Source organism: Salvelinus alpinus, chromosome 37 (genome assembly GCF_045679555.1).
Source record: "Salvelinus alpinus chromosome 37, SLU_Salpinus.1, whole genome shotgun sequence".
In the NCBI taxonomy this organism is placed as follows: domain Eukaryota; kingdom Metazoa; phylum Chordata; class Actinopteri; order Salmoniformes; family Salmonidae; genus Salvelinus; species Salvelinus alpinus.
The window spans coordinates 17,118,809-17,142,559 of record NC_092122.1 but is presented as its reverse complement, the minus strand read 5'-3'; the positions used below and the strand labels follow the sequence as shown (position 1 = coordinate 17,142,559).

At 40.8% G+C, this 23,751-nt stretch overlaps 1 protein-coding gene across 2 annotated transcripts; it reads left to right on the top strand.

Annotated features, from left to right (window-relative positions):
* Nucleotides 1-225: 225 nt before the first annotated feature.
* On the top strand, nt 226-20,241 carry LOC139565994 (zinc finger protein ZFMSA12A-like). 2 transcript variants are annotated; one of them, XM_071386776.1, is made up of 9 exons: nt 226-365; nt 11,232-11,434; nt 11,839-11,898; nt 12,010-12,105; nt 16,940-17,050; nt 17,162-17,285; nt 17,595-17,844; nt 17,964-18,013; nt 18,137-20,241. In XM_071386776.1, exons 2-9 carry the CDS (start codon nt 11,285-11,287, stop codon nt 19,453-19,455), a joined length of 2,160 nt encoding a protein of 719 aa, XP_071242877.1. In that variant the 5' UTR covers nt 226-365; nt 11,232-11,284; the 3' UTR covers nt 19,456-20,241. The 2 variants fall into 2 exon arrangements, with proteins under 2 accessions (XP_071242877.1, XP_071242876.1); XM_071386775.1 differs by lacking the exon at nt 226-365 and adding an exon at nt 10,421-10,579.
* The last annotated feature ends 3,510 nt before the right edge of the window (nt 20,242-23,751 follow it).

Sequence of the window (23,751 nt, the reverse complement as noted above, 5' to 3'; positions counted from 1 at the left end):
TATGTGATTGGTACATACATTTTTGGACTTTTTAATTAATGATATATAGCCATTGCTTCTTGCAGAATATAACTTACAGTATAAATACCTCATGACCTTAGTTCAGGGGTCTCCCACCCTGTTCCTGGAGAGCTATTGTCCTGTAGGTGTTCACTCCAACCCTAATCTAGCACACCTGATTCTAATAATTAGCTGGTTGATAAGCTGAATCAGGTTAGTTACAACTGGGGTTGGAGCAAAAACCTACAGGAGGGTAGCTTTCTGGAAATAGGGTTGGAGAGCCCTGCCTTAGTTCAACGGCTACCAACACTGTATAGCCTCAAAACATGGTTAAAACTATCATTTTGATCTCATCGATGGTCAAGGTATGAATTTGAGAGCTGGTATTGATTTATATTATCCTTTTCCCTCTGTATTACTTGTGACTCGCATAACACTTGCTGTGGCAACGCCCTTGGGTCCATTCACCATTCCGCTTCTTCTCACAGCCGTAACAATGGAGATTGGCAGGAGCTTATGGTCATTGACACATTTATCTGGACCAGTGTAACTGGTTGAAACTAAAGTAGACAATGATGAATAGTCTCTTCTCATAGCAGCTGTGTCTCCACCACTGTGAAAGTGACTAATGGTGACTGAATGTTCATTTCAACCAGCTTATGGTGAGTTGCCATAAACTCCTGCCAGTCTCCATTGTCTCACATTGAGACAGAACATGTTGTCCGTCTGGTAGTGGTCACATACATGTATGCTCTGTTTTCTGGGTTATTGGCTGCTCATAAGACAGTGGTTTATGAAAACATTCACCTTCTTCCAGTTCCATAGAATTGTGGTTAAAAATCTGAATTTACTTACAGTGAATGAAAAGGGTAATTCATTCATTTAAATTAGTGTGACTGCAGTGCTCTATTTTACCATTAATTTCTATTGGGCACAAAATTAGCGCAAACACAACCAAAACAAAGAGCAAATGTATCCAACAGAGTCACAAGTTTGATATAGTCATTGCGTGCTATGAATATGGGAACAAATACTTAACATTTAAACACTTTAATACACATGTAAGTGAATTTGTCCCAATACTTTTGCCCCAATACTCCCCTAAAATGGGGGGGACTATGTAGAAAAAGTGCTGTAATTTCTAAACGATTCACCCGATATGAATGAAAATACCAAATTAAAACTGACAGTCTGCACAGTAATTTTTTTGCTTTCAAATCCAACCTTTTGGAGTATAGATGGCACTGTGCATAAGGTTTACATAGCATATGTCATGGCCCTATGTCCATCAGTGTTTATAGACCTGGTGTGCTATGGTGTCATCTAGTGGCACCATACAGCAACTAATCATTCTCAAATTCATTAGAGGCTAATTCATATTGTATATACCAAATCTGGAGTCAATCTGATTTATGGTTCATGAGAAGAATATTTTTAGCATTAGCCTATGTGCTAAGTACAGTGTGGCCATATTTGAAATGAGCAACAACACTTTTTTTATTGAAACCATAAAAAACGGATGTAATGAGTCTAAATACAAAATCTGGACTGAATCTGTTAAGCCGGACATATTTTCCATAATCAAAAATATTGTATTTTCAGCTGTTTGAAGCAAAAACTCAATTTAAGAACGGGAAGCAATAATTTCTAATCCCCCATATATTTTTTGTAAATATATATATATATATATATATATATATATATATATATATATATATATTTTATTTATTTTTTTTGTAAATATATATATATATATATATATATATATTTTTAAATATGTTTTCCTTCATTATTTTCCCCTAACCCTACCACCCCTCTCCTTATTGGAGTAAACTAATGGACAACAACACTTAGGCTTCTACTTCCAGCTTATACATACTATATACATTTTACGGACACAATGTATTTTACAATAGTTATCTTTTGTTTGTTTTTAATCCCATCCTTCAACTACCATCAACCCCTCCCATCTATCTCTGAAGCTCATTAGTTTGATTTTATTTTGCCATATATTTTTAACTGTGCTGTTTCACAAAAGTTCTGAACATATATACATTTTACGGACACAGTATATTTTACATTAGTTATGTTGTTTTTAATCCCACCCTTCAGCTCCACTCAACCCCTCCCATCTATCTCATAACACCATACATTTTTTATTAAACTGTGCTGCGATGTTTCACAAATGTTCTGAACCTTTCTATTCTCATAGTTTCTACAGATTGTAAATTAAAGATAAACATTTCTGCTAAAAATATTATTATATTATTGATCGATTGACCATTACTTTTCAAATCACCCAGTAGTGCTATCTGCAGAGTTAGCTCCAGGTAAATGTTGCACTTCTCCCAACCATTCCTAGACCTGTGACAAAAAACAAGCTACATATGGACTGTACCAAAACAAATGATCTAATGAATCTCTCTTCACAGCAAAATCTGCAGAGCTGGGATGGTTGTATATACTGTATATAACATTCTTTTGGTTGTAAGAATTTTGTATAATAATTCAAATAGAAAAATTAAAAGATTTGATTCTGGCATTGTTTTACCATGGAATCGGTACATCAAATCTCTTCCCAACTATTTTGCAATCTTTATAGCACAGCTGTAAATTTTTTGGTCCTTAAATGAAACTTGTATACTTTTTTATTTATCACAATTTTCTTTAACCAATTTTGGTCGTTCCAAACAAAATTGAATATATTTTGCTCATATAATTTAATAAACAGGTCGCTAGGTGTAGGCAAGACCATAAGCAAATAGGTACATTTGGATATGACTAAAGAGTTAATCAGGGTGATTTTTCCACAAATAGACAGGTATTTTCCTTTCCATGGTAGAAAGATCTTATCTATTTTTGCTAACTTTCTATAAAAATGTATTGGAGTGAGTTCATTTCTTTCTTTCGGGATATTTATTCCGAGTATGCCCGCATCCCCATCAGATCATTTTATTGGTAAACTACACGGTAATGTAAAACTTTTTTGTGATCCAACACGAAATATAGTACACTTATCATAATTTGGTTGTAGTCCAGGGAGGTTAGAAAAAGTTTCTAGATCCTCTATGAGGCTGTGGAGGGATCCAAATTGTGGATTAAAAAGAAAACATGAATCATCAGAGTACAATGACACCTATATTTTTAAGCCCTGGATTTGAAACACCTTGATATTATTGTTGGATCTCATTTTAACAGCTAACATTTCGATGGCAATAATAAATGCAGTTGAAGTCGGAAGTTTACATACACTTAGGTTGGACTCGTTTTCAACCACTCCACAAATTTCTTGTTAACAAATTATAGTTTTGGCAAGTCGGTTAGGACATCTACTTTGTGCATGTCGCAAGTAATTTTTCCAACAATTGTTTACAGACAGATTATTTCACTTATAATTCAGTATGTTGTGGGGTGCTTTTCTGCAGGAGGGACTGGTGCCCTTCACAAAATAGATGGCATCATGAGGTAGGAAAATTATGTAGATATATTGAAGCAACATGTGGCGGATGGATCAGAATTAGTTGTGTAACATAGATAATTAAGATGTATTTTCTGCATAATATGCTTATGTGATATACTTATTAGAATGTATCCCTTTGGACTCTGGTGTTGGCAGTTGCACTTCTTCCCTCAGCTGGGGCTCAGTCAACTGGGGCCCAGAGAGGAGAGAGGTCAGGTTTGTCTTTTACATGTCCCTGGTGCTATGCAGAATATCAGAAAGGGAAGTATGCTTGGGGTCATTGTCCATTTGGAAGACCATTTGTGACCAAGCTTTAACTTCCTGACTGATGTCTTGAGATGTTGCTTCAATATCTCCACATAATTTTCCTACCTCATGATGCCATCTATTTTGAGAAGTGCACCAGTCCCTCATGCAGCATAGTACCCCCACAACATGATGCTGCCACCCCCGTGCTTCACGGTTGGGTTGGTGTTCTTCGGCTTGCAAGCATCCCCCTTTTTCCTTCGAAACATAATGATGGTCATTACGGCCAAACAGTTATATTTTTGTTTCATCAAACCAGAGACATTTCTTCAAAAAGTACAATCTTTGTCCCCATGTGCAGTTGCAAACCGTAGTCAGGCTTTTTTATTGCGGTTTTGGAGCAGTGGCTTCTTCCTTGCTGAGCGGCCTTTCAGGTTATGTCGATATAGGACTCGTTTTACTGTGGATATAGATACCTGCTTCCTCCAGCATCTTCACAAGGTCCTTTGCTGTTGTTCTGGGATGATTTGCACTTTTCGCACCTAAGTACGTTAATCTCCTCCTTCCTGAGCGGTATGGCGGCTGCGTGGTCCCGTGATGTTTATATTTGCGTACTATTGTTTGTACAGATGAACGTGGTAACTTCAGGCATTTGGAAATTGCTCCCAAGGATGAACCAGACCTGTGGAGGTCTACAATTTTTTTTCTGAGGTCTTGACTGATTTCTTTTGATTTTCCCATGATGTCAACTAAAGAGGCACTGAGTTTGAAGGTAGGCCTTGAAATGCAACCACAGGTACACCTCCAATTGACTCAAATGATGTCAATTAGCATATAAGAAGCTTCTAAAGCCAAGACATCATTTTCTGGAATTTTCCAAGCTGTTTAAAGGCACAGCCAATTTAGTGTATGTAAACTTCTGACCCACTGGAATTGTGATACAGTGAATTAATCTGTCTGTACACAATTGTTGGAAAAATTACTTGCGACATGCACAAAGTAGATGTCCTAACTGACTTGCCAAAACTATAATTTGTTAACAAGGAATTTGTGGAGTGGTTGAAAAACGAGTTTTAATGACTCCAACGTAAGTGTATGTAAACTTCCGACTTCAACTGTAAGTATTTAGACCCTTTGCTATGAGACAACTTGATTGCAGTACACCTGTGGTAAATTCAATTGATTGGACATTTTTTGGAAAGGCACACACCTGTCTATATAAGATCCCACAGTTGACAGTACATGTCAGAGCAAAAACTAAGCCATGAGGTCGAGGGAATTGTCCGTAGCGCTCCGAGACAGGATTGTGTTGAGGCACAGATCTGGGGATGGGTACCAAAACAGTTCCGCAGCATTGAAGGTCCCAAAGAACAGTGGCCTCTGTAACGGTTTTCCTCCTCCTCTTCATCCGAAGAGGAGGAGCAGGGATTAAACCAAGGCGCAGCGTAGTGAAATGACATGATGCTTTATTAAATAAACAAGAGACAAAGACGAAAACGAACTATACTTGATTAAACTAACAAAACAAATAAACGATGCAGACAGACCTGAACGACGAACTTACATATAACGTGAAGAACGAAACGAACAGGAACAGACTACATAAAATGAACAAACCGCAAACAGTCCCGTATGGTGCAAACATATACACAGACACAGGAGACAACCACCCACAACGAACACAGTGAAACAACCTACCTAAATATGACTCTTAATTAGAGGAACGCAAAACACCTGCCTCTAATTAAGAGCCATACCAGGCAACCCTAAACCAACATAGAAACACACAACATAGAATGCCCACCCAAACTCACGTCCTGACCAACTAACACATACAACAAACTAACAGAAATAGGTCAGGAACGTGACAGCCTCCATCATTCTTTAATGGAAGAAGTTTGGAACCACCAAAACTCTTCCTAGAGCTGACCTCCCTGCCAAACTGAGCAATCGGTAGGAAAAATGGCCTTGGTCAGAGGGGTGACCAAGAACCCAACGGTCACTTTGACATAACTCCAGAGTTCCTCTGTGGAGATGGGAGAACCTTCCAGAAGGACGACCATCTCTGCAGCACTCCACCAATAAGACCTTTATGGTAGAGTGGCCAGACGCAAGCCACTCCCCAATAAAAAGCACATGACAGCCCGCTTGGAGTTTGTCAAAAGGCACCAATTGGACTCTCAGACCATGAGAAACAAGATTCTCTGGTCTGATGAAGCCAAGATTGAACTCTTTGGCCTGAATGCCAAGCGTCACGTCTGGAGGAAACCTGGCACCATCCCTACGGTGAAGAATGGTGGTGGTAGCATCATGCTGTGAGGATGTTTTTCAGTGGCAGGGACTGGGAGACTAGTCTGGATTGAGGGAAAGATTAACGGCGCAAAGTACAGAGAGATCCTTGATTTAAAACCTGCTCCAGAGTGCTCAGGACCTCAGACTGGGGCGGTGATTCACCTTCCAACAGGACAACAACCTTAAGCACACAGCCAAGACAAAGCAGGATTGGCTTCGGACAAGTCTCTGAATGTCCTTGAGTGGCCCAGGCAGTGCCCGGACTTGAACCTGATCGAACATCTCTGGAGAGACCTGAAAATAGCTCCCCATCAAACCTGACAGAGCTTGAGAGGATCTGCAGAGAAGAATGGGAGAAACTCACCAAATGCAGGTGTGCCAAGCATGTAGCTTCATACCCAAGAAGACTCAAGGCTGTAATCGCTGCCAAAGGTGCTTCAACAAAGTACTGAGTAAAGGGTCTGAATACTTATGTAAATGTGATATTTCAGCTTTTTAACATTTCTAAAAACCTGTTTTTGTCATTATGGGGTATTGTGTGTAGATTGATGTCTGAATACTTTCGCAATTGACTGTCTGAACGAATTCTGTCCCCTATCAACACTCTTTTAACTTTTGGTGCCAGTGAGAATGACATAAGAAAGTAGTCAAGACTACTAGCTTGACTGAGCCTCGGCCATGTATTCCTCACTAGGTCAGGATATTTAAGCCTCCATATATCCACTAGTTCTAATATATCCATGACATTCATGATTTCCTTAAGTGCATGAGGGTGATAGTTTGTAGTGTGATTTCCTTTACGGTCCATACAGGTATTTAAAACCGTAATATTAACACCCACCATAATAATAGTCTTGTATTGCTTGTAGTGTTGATAAATTCTTATATATATTTTCAAAGAAGCTTGGATCATCATTATTTGGACCCTATAGGTTAATGAGCCATATCTGTTTATGGTCCAATAACATATTTAAAATCAACCATCTACCTTGAGGATCTGTCTGGACAATTTGCACATTCGGATCAACATTTCTGTTAATTAATATCATCACACCTTTTGAATTTCTTTGCCCATGGGAGATATATATTTCGTCCCCCAGTCCTTTTTTCTCACAACTTCATCTAAAATTGTTGAATGAGTTTCCTGTAAACAATAGATATTATATTCCTTCTCTTTTTGCCAGGTAAATACTGATCGTCTTTTCTTATTATCTGCTAAGCCATTACAATTATAACTGGCTATACTTACTTCACCATTTACCATAATGAGATCCAAATTTCAAATCTATTTATCATAATATACGTTTGTAAACTCACCATTAAAAAGTACCATGGTGATTGAGTGTCCATACCATGATATTTGCATTGCTACTAAGTAAACCTCCAATTGTTCCCCACTATTCCGCCCGCTAGAACCCCTCCCCATCCCAAGTTGGGTTGGAGAGGGGTTCACAACTGTCTTGTTGTGTTTGGACCGGCAGACCACCCCCGTTCCCCCAGAGGCCCCGAGAGACCGGGACCCATCCTTCGAAAAGAACACACCGTGCCACCCACAGATTTGAAGCAAATCAACCCCCAAAAGCATTTCCATCGTCCTCACCTCGATTTGCATTATATATATAGCTATTAAAACAATATATATATAAAAAATACTGCGTCTTAATTTCCATAATTAACTAGTAATAATGTAGGCAGTTCATGCAAAGGATTGTTACCTATAACCAGGATTGCCAATACAAAAATTACATTTTTGGCAAGCAATTATTTTATCAAACCATTATTGTGATTCATCCTATATTGTTCCTAACTTCATTACACCCTAGCAACAGATGTGGGATACACACACACACACACACACACACACTCATAGACACTCAACCCCTTTCCCCGACAAACAACCATAAGCTCAAATGCTCAACATTTGTTCCATCCCTGAGCCCAACTCAAGAAATGACTTGATTTATAAATGCATATACAGTTACAGCTGTTTGAGAAGGCATGCAAAAACGGGGAGATTTGATTAAACGTCAAGTCCTTGGTGAATGAGATCAGATACACCCCTTCCCCTGAAAGATACGCTGGTCCCCCATTGTGACCATTTTCCCAAGCATCTCTGTGCAGTCAGACCTTTGATTATATTAACATTAACATCGACAGGGCTGAAGTGGAGCAGGTCGAGAGTTTCAAGTTCCTTGGTGTCCACATCACCAACAAACTATCATGGTCCAAACACACCAAGACAGTTGTGAAGAGGGAACGACATCGCCTTTCCCCCTCAGGAGACTGAAAAGATTTGGCATGGGTCCCCAGATCCTCAAAAGGTTCTACAGCTGCACCATCGAGAGCATCCTGATCGGTTGCATCACCGCCTGATATGGCAACTGCTCGGCATCTGACCATAAGGCGTTACAGAGGGTACAGCGTACGGCCCAGTACATCACTGGGGCCAAGCTTCCTGACATCCAGGACCTATATACTGGGCGGTGTCAGAGGGAGGCACATAGAATTGTCAAAGACTGTTCTCTCTGCTACCGCACAACAAGCGGTACCGGAGCGCCACGTCTAGGACCAAAGGGCTCCTTAACAGCTTCTACCTTCAAGCCATAAGACTTCTGAACAATTAATCAAATAGCCACCCGGGTGCTACTCACTGTTTATTATCTATGCATAGTCACTTTACAAATTACCTCGATTAACCTGTACCCCCACATTGACTCGGCACAAGTATATAGCCTCATTATTGTTATGTAATTTTCTTGTTACTTTTAGATTTTTTCCATATTTTGCTATATTGTAATTGCTATATTGTAATTACTTCGCCATCATGGCCTATTTATTGCCTTAACTCCCTTATCTTACCTCATTTGCACAAACTGTATATAGACTTTTTGTTTTCTTTGTTCTACTGTATTATTGACTGTATGTTTTGTTTTCCATGTGTAACTCTGTATGTGTCGAATTGCTATGCTTTATCTTGGCCAGGTTGCAGTTGCAAATGAGAACTTGTTCTCAACTAGCCTACCTGGTTAAATAAAGGTGAAATAAAAATATATTTTAAATTAATACTTTTTAAAAATTAATACTTTTTTTAACTTAAGTTTATTTTGTAAATATTTTCTTAACTCTATTTCTTGAACTGCATTGTTGGTTAAGGGCTCGTAAGTAAGCATTTCACGGCGTATTCGGCGCATGTGACAATTTTATTATATTTATTTTGTGCCACCAGGGCCACAATAATATCCCCCCTCTCTGATTATCCAAGTGTGATCCCCTCCCCATGGGTTACTGCAGCTAGTGCTGCTAGTGTCACTCACTTAACTCCACACTTTTCCAAACACAAAAACACACACCCCACCTTCCATCACAATACATCCGTACATACCCACATACTGCTTTTACATTTACATTTAAGTCATTTAGCAGACGCTCTTATCCAGAGCGACTTACAAATTGGTGCATTCACCTTATGATATCCAGTGGAACAACCACTTTACAATAGTGCATCTAACTCTTTTAAGGGGGGGGGTTAGAAGGATTACTTTATCCTATCCTAGGTATTCCTTAAAGAGGTGGGGTTTCAGGTGTCTCCGGAAGGTGGTGATTGACTCCGCTGACCTGGCGTCGTGAGGGAGTTTGTTCCACCATTGGGGTGCCAGAGCAGCGAACAGTTTTGACTGGGCTGAGCGGGAACTGTACTTCCTCAGAGGTAGGGAGGCGAGCAGGCCAGAGGTGGATGAACGCAGTGCCCTTGTTTGGGTGTAGGGCCTGATCAGAGCCTGAAGGTACGGAGGTGCCGTTCCCCTCACAGCTCCGTAGGCAAGCACCATGGTCTTGTAGCGGATGCGAGCTTCAAGATTCAAAGCTACTGCTTCTTAGACTTTCAATGAGAATGACAGATCTATAACTCACATTTCTATGTAAATTTGGTCGCCTAAAAATATGACATTTTGCAGCTTTAAATCCACTTCAGTCGGTGTAGATGAATGGGAGGAGACAGGTTAAATAAGGATTTTTAAGAGTTGAGATAATTGAGACTGGATTGTGTATGTGTGCCATTCAGAGGGTAAATGGGCAAGACACAACATTTACGTGCCTTTGAACGGGTATGTATGGTAGTATGTGCCAGGCGCACTGTTTTGTGTTATGAACTGCAACTCTGCTGGGTTTTTCACGCTCAACAGTTTCCCGTGTGTATAAAGAATGGTCCACCACCCAAAGGACATCCAGCCAACTTGACACAACCGTGGGAAGAATTGGAATCAACTTGGGCCAGATTTGTAGAGTCCATGCCCCGACGAATTGAGGCTGTTCTGAGGACATTGGGTGCAACTCAATATTAGGAAGGTGCTCTTAATGTTTTGTACACTCAGTGTACAGTTCATCATTGCTGTGAACCCCTAATTAGGACTTTTATTTTGAAGACAATTTTTGAAGCGTAATAGGCCTACTGGTGGCAAAGGTTTCACATCCTCTTTGTTCGTCGGCAGTAACGTTGGCTAGCTAGGTTTACATTCTACCGTCTCATGCGGCGCTCACTAGCAAAGGTAGCTAAGATACTGATTGGCACATGGGCCATAATGGGTATGTATTCGTGGTAACTTATATTATATAAAACAATATTTTGTTTTTGTTTGCTACAAATCTGTCTAGGTTGGGTTTTCTAGCTAGGTGGCCAACTAGCCATGATCAGGCAGGGTCGTCCTCATTAGTGTACACTTTACTGAACGTTTTGCAACGCAAAATGAAAACGAGCGTTTCTTATTGGATAAGTTCAGGTTGTCCCGGTCCGTTTTTTTCTCCTCCGGTGTATAATGAACACGACCCTGATTTCAAGGAAGTAGCTGGGTAGCTAGCTAGGCCTACTTTGCCGTTTTTAGCAAAACCCCTTGATCTATCTAGCAGTGCCGCTACGGCGATCTGTCATGTTATTGACTAACTAACGTTCAGTTTTGAATTATGTTATTGTGTCCACTTGGGCACATTCTGTGCAAGCTAGCCTTATAGCTAATACTTAAGTGCAAGCTAAACTATAACGTTAAGTTGGCTAACGTTAGCTATCTGCTGGCAATGTTATATGAACCGTAACATTTCTTATCACTCAATGAATAACTATCTGTAGTTAAGATATGCAAAACTAGCTAATTTAGTTAGTTCTGCTATGTTAATCTTCGTACAAAATGGAATTGATTTAGCTAGCCATCTAACACACTTCACTGTACTTTTCACATTATAGATTCCCCCATTCCGCTCTCCTCCCTGCGCCTTTTGGTTCCACCTTTACGTCTGATGTCTGCATTTATGTGGCAGGTAGCACAACAGAGGGCCATTAAGCACTATGGGAAATTAGAGGAGTTTGTGACCGTGGTAACACAAACTGTCCCAGAACTTATGACTGACAGACAGAGGACCCTCCTTATTTTGGGTCTGAGAGCAAGGGTAAGAAATGCCACATTATGCCATACAGAATCACTTCAATATGCTGGGATAGTCCCACCTACTTCCTGCATCCAGTCACATACTGTTTTTGAATGGGCTTTTTAAAAAATCATGGGAACATGGGCATTTAAGATATTACATTGTATTTGTGGATTAATTTACTTCTACCCGAGGCCTTTTATGAAGGTTTTCAATTGTGTTTTTGTAATCGAAAACCATAAGGCATCAGGAAGAATTTCACATATCTCAAATTACTGTGTTTTCACGAATTTGATGATATATTGAAGCCCATTAAAAAACAGTATGAGACTTTATCCAGGAAGTAGGGGGACTTTCTTAGTGTATAGGTAAAATGTAGAAAATAGTTTTATGCAAAGTATCTGACTGGACCACTTTTCTTGCAGGTAAACCCTGTCAGCCTCCAGACCCTCCTTTATAGAATAAAGTCTTCTCAACATGCACAGGTTGGTGAATCAAAGTATAAATATTGTGCCAAGATTGGAGCTATTGTTCTGCTGGACACTTTTATGAGATAATTAACACCCCTTTTTTTTATGTTTTACTTTGTTTTACAGTCCAATGATGCAGGCATAGAATCACCTGAAGCTAACTTTTCCAAGCTCACCCAAAACTTGATTATAGACCCGGTTGAGCGTGAACACTTCGTCCAAGTAAGTAGCTGTTAATGCCAAGCTTGTCTTGAACCTACAAGGCCTTCCCACACTATGTCAGATTCAGTCTTTTACGATTATTACATGTCACACTGTGCAACGTGACCAAATTAAAATCTTGACATCAACCTGGCTGGGTTGTAAGGTTTGCCTCAGTTCTGTTGTCACATTCTGCGATTGGCTTGCGAGGCTACGTCAGTCGACTTAGGCTACGTCAGCTGGGCGTATCACGCATTGGCGTCAAAAGAACAACAAGCTGTTGCTATGTCGATTGACAGACACTGCTCCTCCTACCTCTGTGACTGAGCGGTCCTTGTAATAAAAAGCTTAACTTTCTAATTGAAGAGGCACATCACAACATGGAAAAGCTAATGCCGAATATAAGCCCCGTAGCATGATTATTGGCATTGCTCAATAAAAGCATTGCAATTTTTTATTTATTAATTATTTATGAATGGTGTCATTGCTGGTCGTGTTTTTATTGATACTGCCATAACTTTTTCGGAGCTTAGGGAAAGTAGAGGTACTTAAAGGAAAATTCCACCCAAAAACTATATTTTGGTATTTGTTTATTAGTCCATTGTAGGGCTGGGCGATTATATCAAATTTAATTTGAATTGATGTTTTGTGCGATATTCCAAGTAACTATCGCAAGAATCACATGTTTTTGTTTTTATGAGCGTTTATGTTCACTTGTTCTCATGTTGTCTTTTTGGTTTCGTCTCCTTTGCTCCTGTGCGCCTTCTCATTTACACCAGAGATCTGTATATAATGATGAGATGCACGTCTCCACCCTAACAAAGGGGGTTGTTGTCCCAAAGGCGGGAAGGCAAGCGACAAGCTTAGGTCCAAAATAAGCCCATTGAAACGCATTGGGCTTATTTTGGACAGATTTTAGCGCGCATGAAACCGCTCGCTTCACCTCTTCCTCTGGTTTACACACACACCAAGCCCCTCTTCCTGTCACTCACAACAACAAAGATGAGAGATCACTTCTTCCTCCTTGACAAGTGGTTTCAACTCGCTATTTGCATTTGAGAGAGGAAACTAATACATTTTAAAGAGAAATTGCAGAAAGGAGTAGTGGAGAAAGTAAAAGTTACAAGTCCATTATGATATTCTGAGAGAGCATCTTGGCATGTATAACAAAGCAATTAGAAATGCCAGACGGGCTCATTTTTGTAACTTGATCACTATTAATCAGAATAATTCGACAGTGCTCTTCTCGACCATTGATGGCCTGATAAATCCTACCCTCGCAAACCTATGTGAACTTTCCTCTACATCTAAATGTGATGAGTTTGCGGCATATTTCAGAGATACCCAGCCTAATGTTTATCAGTCAAGCAAGACCTGACTACCACGCAAAGGCACTGTGGATTTATTTTCCCTGGTTGACACAGACATGCTCAGGAAAGTGATATCACAACTTAAGCCTTCTACCTGCCTTCTCAATCCTATCCCCACCTTTTTCAAAACAGTTTTTAATTGCATATCTGAAGAATTGAAAGCTATTGTTAATCACTCCCTGTTCACAGGCACTTTCCCCACTGCAATAAACTGCTATGGTGAAACCCCTTCAGAAGAAAAGTAATCTAGATTCTTCAGCTTTTAGCAATTTTCGTCTATGTTCCAAACTTCCATTCTTAAGCAAAAGTCTGGAGAAATTGGTTTTCAAACAGCTTCTTTTTTTTTCAATCTGGTTTTCAGGACTAACACAAAGACAGCCTTTGTTAAAATTGTAAATTATTTTCGAGGCAACACAGATGCCAAACAGCTCTCTGTCCTTTGTAATCTTGGATTTAAGTGCTACATTCAACACTGTTGACCATGATGTCCTTCTGGACAGTTCTAAAATGGTTTAGTACCTATTTAACCAGTGAGTTAATTTAACCAGTGGTTAATTTAACATATTTAACCAGTGGGTTCTGTTCAGTTTATATATGTTACCCCTTGGCAGCGTTATCAGAAAGCACAGCATTGATTATCACTGCTATGCAGACAATACACAACTTTTTACATTAGTGTCACCAGAGGATTTTAGATCCACAGATAAATTATTCGACTGAATTAGTGATTTAAATACTTGGATGGCTCACAACTTCCTCCAACTAAATCAAGTCAAGACCGAGGTGGTACTTGTTGGAGCCAAAGCACAGAGAGAATCTGTCCGCACCTATTAATTCACGGACAAGACAGATAAAACACCAGGTAAAAAACCTAGGTGTTATTTTAGATTCTGAACTCCATTTCGACTCACGCATTAGGAATGTGACATCTTTTTACCACCAGAGGAACATTGCCAAGGTGTGGCCAATTCTCTCTTGGGCTGATACAGAGAGACTCATCCATGCTTGTGTTACAACCAGGCTTGTCTACTGTAATGCTCTTCTGTCTGGTCTACCCAAGAAAGTCATTGGTTAACTGCAAAATCATACAGAATGCTGCAGCACTGGTACTGACCAAGACCAGAAGGACAGCACACATTACACTGGTTTTAAGGTCTCGGTACTGGCTGCCTGTACATTTTTAGAATTAATTTATATTGGTTTTTAAATCAATCCACGATTGTTTACCCCAATACATGTCAGACATGCTTTTAAGTTATGTACCTAGTAGGTCTCTCAGGTCCTCTGGCGCACTGGCCTTTTAACTATCCCAAAGCCTGGGACCAGGAGTCATGGAGAGGCAGCCTTTAGTTACTATGCCTCTGGAATAGTCTTTAAATGCCTTTTAAACGTGCTTTCCTCACCATCTTAAATAATCATGCCCCGTTCAAAAAGGTAGAACTAAGAACAGATTATAGCCCTTGGTTCAGCCCAGACTTGACTGCCCTTGACCAGTACAAAAACATCCTGTGGCGTTCTGCATTTGCATTAAGCATCTCCAATCCAAAATTAAATCTAGAATCGGCATCCTATTTCGCAATAAAGCCTCCTTCACTCATGCTGCCAAACATACCCTCGTAAAACTGACTATCCTACAGATCCTTGACTTCGGCGACGTCATTTACAAAATAGCCTCCAACACTCTACTCAACAAATTGGATGTAGTCTATCACAGTGCCATCCGTTTTCTCACCAAAGCCCCATATACTACCCACCACTGCGAACTGGATGCTCTCGTTGGCTGGCCCTTGCTACATGTTCGTTGCCAAAACCACTGGCTCCAGGTCATCTTTAAGTCTTTGCTAGGTAAAGCCCCGCCTTATCTCAGCTCACTGGTCACCATAGCAACACTAGTAGCACGCGCTCCAGCAGGTATATTTCACTGGTCATCCCCAAAGCCAACACTTACTTTGGCTGCCTTCCAGTTCTCTGCTGCCAATGACTGGAACGAATTGCAAAAATCACTGAAGCTGGAGACTCATATCTCCCTCACTAACTTTAAGCATCAGCTGTCAGAGCAGGTTACCGATCACTGTACCTGTACATAGCCCATCTGTAAATAGCACACCCAACTACCTCATCCCCATATTGTTATTTATCTTCTTGCTCTTTTGCACCCCAGTATCTCTACTTACACATTCATCATCTGCACATCTTTCACTCCAGTGTTAATGCTAAATTGTAATTAATTCACCTTTATTGGCCTATTTTTTTGCCTTACCTCCCTAATCTTACTACATTTGCACACACTGTACATATATTTTCCTATTGTGTTATTGACTGTACGTTTGTTTATCCCATTTGTAACTGTGTTTTTGTCGCACTGCTTTGCTTTATTTTGGCCAGGTCGCAGTTGTAAATGAGAACTTGTTCTCAACTGGCCTACCTGGTTAAATAAAGGTAAAATTAAAATAACCTGCCGGAGAACCTGAGGGGGCCGAAATAGTATATACACTGCTCAAAAAAATAAAGGGAACACTTAAACAACACAATGTAACTCCAAGTCAATCACACTTCTGTGAAATCAAACTGTCCACTTAGGAAGCAACACTGATTGACAATACATTTCACATGCTGTTGTGCAAATGGAATAGACAAAAGGTGGAAATTATAGGCAATTAGCAAGACACTCCCAATAAAGGAGTGGTTCTGCAGGTGGTGACCACAGACCACTTCTCAGTTCCTATGCTTCCTGGCTGATGTTTTGGTCACTTTTGAATGCTGGCGGTGCTTTCACTCTAGTGGTAGCATGAGACGGAGTCTACAACCCACACAAGTGGCTCAGGTAGTGCAGCTCATCCAGGATGGCACATCAATGCGAGCTGTGGCAAGAAGGTTTGCTGTGTCTGTCAGCGTAGTGTCCAGAGCATGGAGGCGCCACGTGAACATTTTGTCTGGGATGGCAAAGTCGTGGCATAAGGCAGCTAAAATCATGCAGTCTGTGCGGGCCTTTACTTGAACATTTTCTCTGGCCTGAATCAAGTTAGTTATGATGTTCGTGGAAAATATAGTTGTTGAGATTCAGTAAGATTGTTAGTCAAGATAGCATTTGAATAGTGAATAGGCCTACGCTATTATAAATCATAACTAGTCATTCACTAACTAATTTGTCTAAACTGCGTTTACACAGACAGCCCAATTCAGATTTTTTTTCAGTCATTGGTATTTTGACCAATCAGATCTGATGTGAAAAAATCTGGTGTGATTGGTCAAAAGTGTAAGCAAATATCAGAATTGGGATGCCTGTCTATGCCACAACACGTAGCCTTACATGCCACAACACTGATTCCTGTTCTGTGGGTACTGTGCTAGCCTGGGTGCCAAGACAGCAGAAACAGGCTTGGCACCCAGGCTAGGATCATTCAGGGTCTATAAATATAAAACAATAATTAATTGGTCTATTATTTTCCCTTTTGCATTATCTCACTGACTCTCCATCTTTTCAGGTGGTGTTTCCTGAAGAATTCAGACCTGATTTTGACCAGGTGCTTCAGGAACTGGTCTGTGACTTCCTCACTCGGCTAGAAGAGCTGCTTACACTACCAGACTTTAAGCAGGTGCAGAAATCACTTTCGTAAGACAGTCTTGAGACAACAGCATTCAAATGAATAACTGTAATTGGCCTGGAAGCTATTTTGGCATTTTATTTGTGTCCCTATTTTCCCTAGACTGCATTGTTGCTGAGTGCTGGCTCCTCTGGCCTAGATGAATGCCTGCTGTCTTTCTCTCACTCAGAAGATCTCCAGTTTCTGCTCCAGAATTACAAACAATGCAGAACTTTGTACACAAACAGTAAGTTCATAGAAAAGTATACATTTTTGTATGTATAATTTTAGCACCACATGGTCAGATAAGGTTTATTGATGTAACAACTGCATCTGAGGATCATAATCTGATTTATGTGCAGGAACTTCCTCTCACCATGTTCCTTACCTTCCTTGTTCATTTGAAAGGGATTTAAAGTTGGAAGGATTAGCCAAATAAAGTGATAGATTGAAATGTGAATTATGGATTTGAGAATTTTTGCCTCTAGGTGTTCAGAACACTCACCTAGATATTACTCAAAGTGTGTTTTTAATGTATTTGTTTTTGTCTGTGCAGTTTCCTCCTCTGACATTCCTCAGGAATCAGATATTGAATCTGATGCCTTCCCTGACCAGTTAAACCGTACCAATCTGGACACTGGTGTGGGGATGAGGACTGGGATACAAAGCAGAGACTGCCAAAGGATGGAGTTGGCATCACATTTAGTGGAAATGGGGAGCACAAGAGATATTATAGGCTGCGATGAAACCTGTGATGAAGGGAATGAAGATGATATTGATGTAGAGGATGACCCAACACAGAAAAGGTATGAGAATAAATGTATTTTTGTTGTTTCAAATGGTACAGTTGGTAAATAACCATTTGGATTTGGACAGTCTATCAAACAAACTTACCACTTAACCCAGTGTTTTTTGCCTTTCACAGGGCTGGTTCTGGTCTTTCTCCTACCAGTGTCATGCAAGGTGGTGATACAGGTGAGACCTCACAGACTTTTAGTCAAGTACATTTACCCTTTGGATAGCCTCAGCTGACCATTGTGGGGCAATGGTAGGGGAAACTTCCTCATGAGTTCAATATTTGTATTCATTTTTCCGCAGACACCGTTGCAGGGGTATCGTTTCAGGTGTTGACTCCCCTTTCTTCAGCTTCAAATGAGTGTGCCCCATCTACTTCCAATTCATCACACATGAACATTTTCCACCAGTGTCCTCAGTGTGGGAAGTGCTTTAATTATCAGTCTCAACTTGTCCAACACCAGCAAATTCACTGTGGGGATAATCCATACAAGTGCTCCAACTGCGGGAATAGATTCAAATTCTTTACAAGTCTGTCAAATCATAAGAGGATGCAATGTGTGGGCACTGCCTTTAGCTGTCTGAAGTGCTGGAGAGAGTTTGGTTCTCTGCGTGAGAAATTGAGACACCAGTGTCCACACAACGAAGTCATGTACATCTGTCCACAGAGCGGGAAGAGTTTTAAGACGCCACAGCAACAACCATTCCAGTGCCGTCATTGCGCAATGGCCTTTTCCGAAATGGATCAACTGCATGCTCACGAAAAAATTCACGGAGTCGCCCAAACTCTTGACTGTCACACATGTGGAATTACCTTCAGCAACTTGCCCAGCCTCGTACACCACGTGGAAGCCCACAAGAGGTCGGATCTGAGGCCATCGTCGCACCTTCCAAAGAAGAAGAAAGGATTGCAGCTTCCGAAAACTCACCATTGTCACCAATGTGGAAAGTCCTTTGTAACAAACCGACGCCTTAAGGATCACGTGCGTACTCATTTGAATTATCGTCCCTTCCCCTGCTCCTACTGTGGAAAATGTTTCACCCAGAAAGGTAATCTCAATGTGCACATAAGGATCCACACAGGGGAGAGACCCTACATGTGCTCTGTGTGTGGGAAGACCTTTCAGTCAGCAGGGAATCTGCAGGTACACCAGCGCTTTCACACTGGGGAGAAACCCTACCAATGCAAAGAGTGTGACAAACGTTTTACTAAGTCGAGCCATTTAGTTGTCCACATGCGTGGGCATACTGGAGAGCGTCCCTTCACTTGTAATGAATGTGGAAGGAGTTTTATCCGGAAAACTTGCTTAAAGAAACATTTGCTAGTTCATTCAGGGCAGAAGCCTTATTCACGTCCTCGTTGCCCGAATAATTCCAAGCGCAATTCACAACCAAGCTATCACATGAAGGAGAATCCTACTAATGCGACTGCCATGGCTGGACATGCGACCGCCATGGCTGGACATGCGGCCGCCATGGCTGGACATGTGGCCGCCGTGGCTGGACATGTGGCCGTACCAGCAATCTATCATGACAGCCTTAACATAAAAATGTTGGCACATGTTGGCATGTCCCGAGGATATGCAATGGAGAGACTAGGAGGCGGTCCTTCAAATTGTTGAACGCTGCCCTGCGCATAGAGAAATGTCCCAATACTTCCCCCCCCGGCCCTACCTCTCACTTTTGAGTAGCCCTCTTAGTGGGTAGTTGGGAGTGCAATTCGCTAGCGAAGCAACAAGTTATGGGGAAAAAGAAGTACTAGTCCAGAGAGATTAATGGGTGTTCTAATTATTGTTAACACGGAAACAACAACATTTTTCATTGTAGGTTTCAAACAAACGCTCTGCAATGGCTTCATGCACGGAATTTAATTGGAACAACTAAGAATTTATCATTAACACAGAAACAAAGGAATTGTCCAATGTAGGTTTTCCAAAAACGTGCAGCAATGGCGTCATTCACGGATGGGGGAGGGGCTTTGGTAGGTGAGGTGGGGTGTAGACTCTCTAGTCTTTCTCTATACATCATGTCTCAGAACCTCATCAAGTAGCTGATTTGGTTGCCAAGGTTACCGGACCAGTTAAGAAGCTACTTTATAGTTTCATGTGATATTCTGTTTTTCTCATTACAAATATTATTCCTTTACAGATGTATTAGACATGTAGAGCTGTTTGCATGTACACATGTTTATGTAATAGGAGCGGTAGTCATGGATAGAGGTTGAACTGGTGAAATGCATGTGCAATTGTAATATAAGTATTTACTCTAACAGTAATAATGATAATGTGTTATTTGATAAGCGTATTTCTAGACTTTCAAGGAATCTAGAAAAATGTATTTTCTGGTGTTATATTTGGAGGGTTGTGATATTCTTTGTTATACCTATTATTAAAGGTTTTAATACTTAAGCTTCTATTTATTTATTTTAGGGGCACTCAGCACTGTGCTCTCTCTGTGTTACTTGTGACCAACCTGCACAATCGCATGCTATCGCAAGGCCATTAGGTTGTGTGTTCTGTTTTCTGGGTTATTGGCTGCTCACAACTAGGGTTGCAAAGGGTCTGAAACATTCTGGGAAATTTCCGGAAATTTTCCATGGGAAGTTAAGCCCGGGAATTTTGCTTAAATTCATCAAAAAGGTTAGCTCATAAAAGTGAACCTTTTTTTGTTGTTGTGGGATACACATAAGGCATTTCTAGGTCTTGTGGCATATTTTGGTTAAACAATCTCCAATTCAATGGAATTGCAACCCTCTGCATGCACAGTGCACTCTTCCATCACATGTACAGCTGATTCTCAAGATCTTGCACACAAATGAGATGCTATTGAGCCCACACTACTACACTGTCTGAGCCAAGGACTACATGCTTTCTGGTAAGTTTTGATTACAATACTGGGTGGGGTGAATATATTTTATATGGCATACATTATTTTTTGTTAACTAGTAAACAGTAGCCTACAGCAAAGTGTGTTTAAATCATTTCTAACTTGTTAACAATTTCTGCTAGTTAGTTTTTGCTACCATGTGGGTTTTCGCCTGCTAACTGAAGTGTTAATTCACCTGTTTCCATACATGTTTCATTTAAAACATTTATCTTACAAAGAAGTTGTTTAATCTAACTGTTTAACTATATCTGTACATGGAATTGTATTTGTTGTTTTTTTACTCCTTTTTTTTCTAATATTTACAGGAAAATGCCACGGGCACTGTCTGATGTGTGGAGACATTTCACTGCAGCTGATGTAGAAGGAAAAGCTGTGTACATTTGCAAATACTGTGCCAAATCATATGTGAAAAATGCAACAAAGATGCAGAATCATCTGGCCAAGTGCATAAAGTTCCCTCAGCACTCATAACAAGCAACCTCTGACAAAAGTCCCTCTACTTCTATTTGAGGTGAAAATTATGAATCAGACACCTTATCGATAGCAACAGCTCATGGTCCTCCTGGAATCAGATGTTTTTTTGACTCAATGGAGGAACGTAGCCAGAGAAATGCTAATGAATGTCTTGCTCGAGCTTTGAATGCAACTGGTTCACCTCCTGATGCGCACAGGCAATGTGTATTGGAAGAGATTTCTGAATGTTCTTCGCCCAGCATACACCCCTCCAACCAGACATGCTTTATCTACTAATTTGCTGGATGCAGAGTTCAACAGAGTTCGAGTGAAGGTCAAGAAAATCATAGAGAAAGCAGACTGTATTGCAATCATCTCTGATGGGTGGTCGATTGTTTGTGGGAAAGGAATAATTAACTACATCTCCACCCCTCAACTAGTATTCTACAAGAGCACAGACACAAGGGACAACAGACACACCGGTCTCTACATTGCAGATGAGCTGAAGACAGTCATCAATGACCTTGGACCACAGAAGGTATTAGCTCTGGTGACAGACAATGCTGCGAACATGAAGGCTGCTTGGTCTAAAGTGGAGGAGTCCTACCCTCACATCACACCCATTGGCTGTGCTGCTCATGCATTGAATCTGCTCCTCATGGACATCATGGCACTGAAAACAATGGATACACTCTACAAGAGAGCAAAGGAAATGGTTAGGTATGTGAAGGGTCATCAAGTTATAACAGCAATCTACCTCACCAAGCCCAAGTGAGAAGAATAAGAGCACCACATTGAAGCTGCCCAGCAACACCCGTTTGGGTGGTGTTGTCATCATGTTTGACAGTCTCCTGAAGGGGAAGGCATCTCCAAGAAATGGCCATATCACAGTCTGCCGATATGGAGAGCCCCATCAAGAGGATCCTCCTGGATGATGTATTTTGGGAGAGAGTGGTAAGCAGCCTGAAACTCCTGAAACCTATAGCAGTAGCCATTGCACGGATTGAGGGAGACAATGTCATCCTGTTTGATGTTCAGACTCTGCTTGCAGATGTAAGAGAAGAAATCCGTACTGCCCTGCCCACTTCACTGTTGCTCCAAGCAGAGGAAACTGCAGTTCTGAAATACATCAAAAAGCGTGAAGAATTTTGCCTGAAGCCCATACACGCCGCAGCGTACATGTTGGACCCCAAGTATGCTGGCAAGAGCATCCGGTCTGGTGCAGAGATCAACAAGGCCTATGGTGTCATCACTACCGTGTCTCGCCACCTTGGCCTGGATGAGGACAAGGTTCTTGGCAGTCTGGCGAAGTACACTTCCAAGCAAGGGCTATGGGATGGAGATCCAATATGGCAGTCGTGCCAAAATATCTCATCAGCCACCTGGTGGAAGGGACTTTGTGGATCTGAGGCTCTTTCCCCTGTTGCGTCCATCATCCTCCAAATCCCACCAACATCAGTCGCCTCGAAGCGCAACTGGTCCTTGTTTGGGAACACATACACCAAAGCACGCAACAGGCTGACCAATACAAGGTTTGAAAAATTGGCCATCTGGGCAAATTTTAGGCTTTTCGAGCCTGACAACGAGCCATCCTCAACAGGGTTGGAAAGTGACCGTGAAGATGAGGCCTCAGTCTGATGTTCAAGAGGTGCACATTGAGGAGGTCCAGGGAGAAGACATGGAAGCCTGAGAGGAAGACAACCAAAGCTTTAGTTTCTAGACTATCATTTTACAGATGTATGTTGAAAACGTTTTTGGTAGATGCGATGGATCATTGGGGATCATTCAATATTCCCTTTTGTTGTTCAGTGAAATCATCCCATGTGAAGAGTCAACTCATTTAAAGTTGAATTTGTAACTAAATTGTTTTATTTCTATTGGAAGGATTTAATGATTTACAACTGTTTACTTATGATAAGGTAAAAGGTTTATGTTAATGTGTCCATATATGGTAAATACAGTTGAAGTCGGAAGTTTACATACTTAGTTCGGGGTCATTAAAACTAATTTTTCAACCAATCCACACATTTCTTGTTAACAAACTATAGTTTTGGCAAGTCTGTTAGGACATCTACTTTGTGCATGACTCAAGTAATTTTTCCAACAATTGTTTACAGACAGATTATTTAATTTATAATTCACAGTTTCACAATTCCAGTGGGTCAGAAAATTACATACACTAAGTTGACTGCCTTTAAACAGCTTGGAAAATACCAGAAAATTATGTCATGGCATTAGAAGCTTCTGATAGGCTAATTGACATCATTTGAGTCAATTGGAGGTGTACCTGTGGATGTATTTCACGATCTACCTTCAAACTCAGTGCCTCTTTGCTTGACATCATGGGAAAATCAAAAGAAATCAGCCAAGACCTCAGAAAAAATAAATAAATCTGGTTCATCCTTGGGAGCAATTTCCAAACGCCTGAAGGTACCACGTTAATCTGTACAAACAATAGTACGCAAGTATAAACACAATGGGACCATGCAGCTGTCGTACCGCTCAGGAAGCAAGGAGCCCTACAAACCTGACTGTTACACCAGCGCTGTCAGGAGGAATGAGACAAAATTCACCCAACT

Coding starts and splice junctions, on each gene's coding strand:
- LOC139565994 (XM_071386775.1), top strand. CDS start 10,522: ATGCGGCGCTCACTAGCAAAGGTAGCTAAGATACTGATTGGCACATGG. Junction 11,899..12,009: donor AGTCTTCTCAACATGCACAG/GTTGGTGAATCA, acceptor TTTGTTTTACAG/TCCAATGATGCAGGCATAGA. Junction 12,106..16,939: donor AGCGTGAACACTTCGTCCAA/GTAAGTAGCTGT, acceptor CCATCTTTTCAG/GTGGTGTTTCCTGAAGAATT.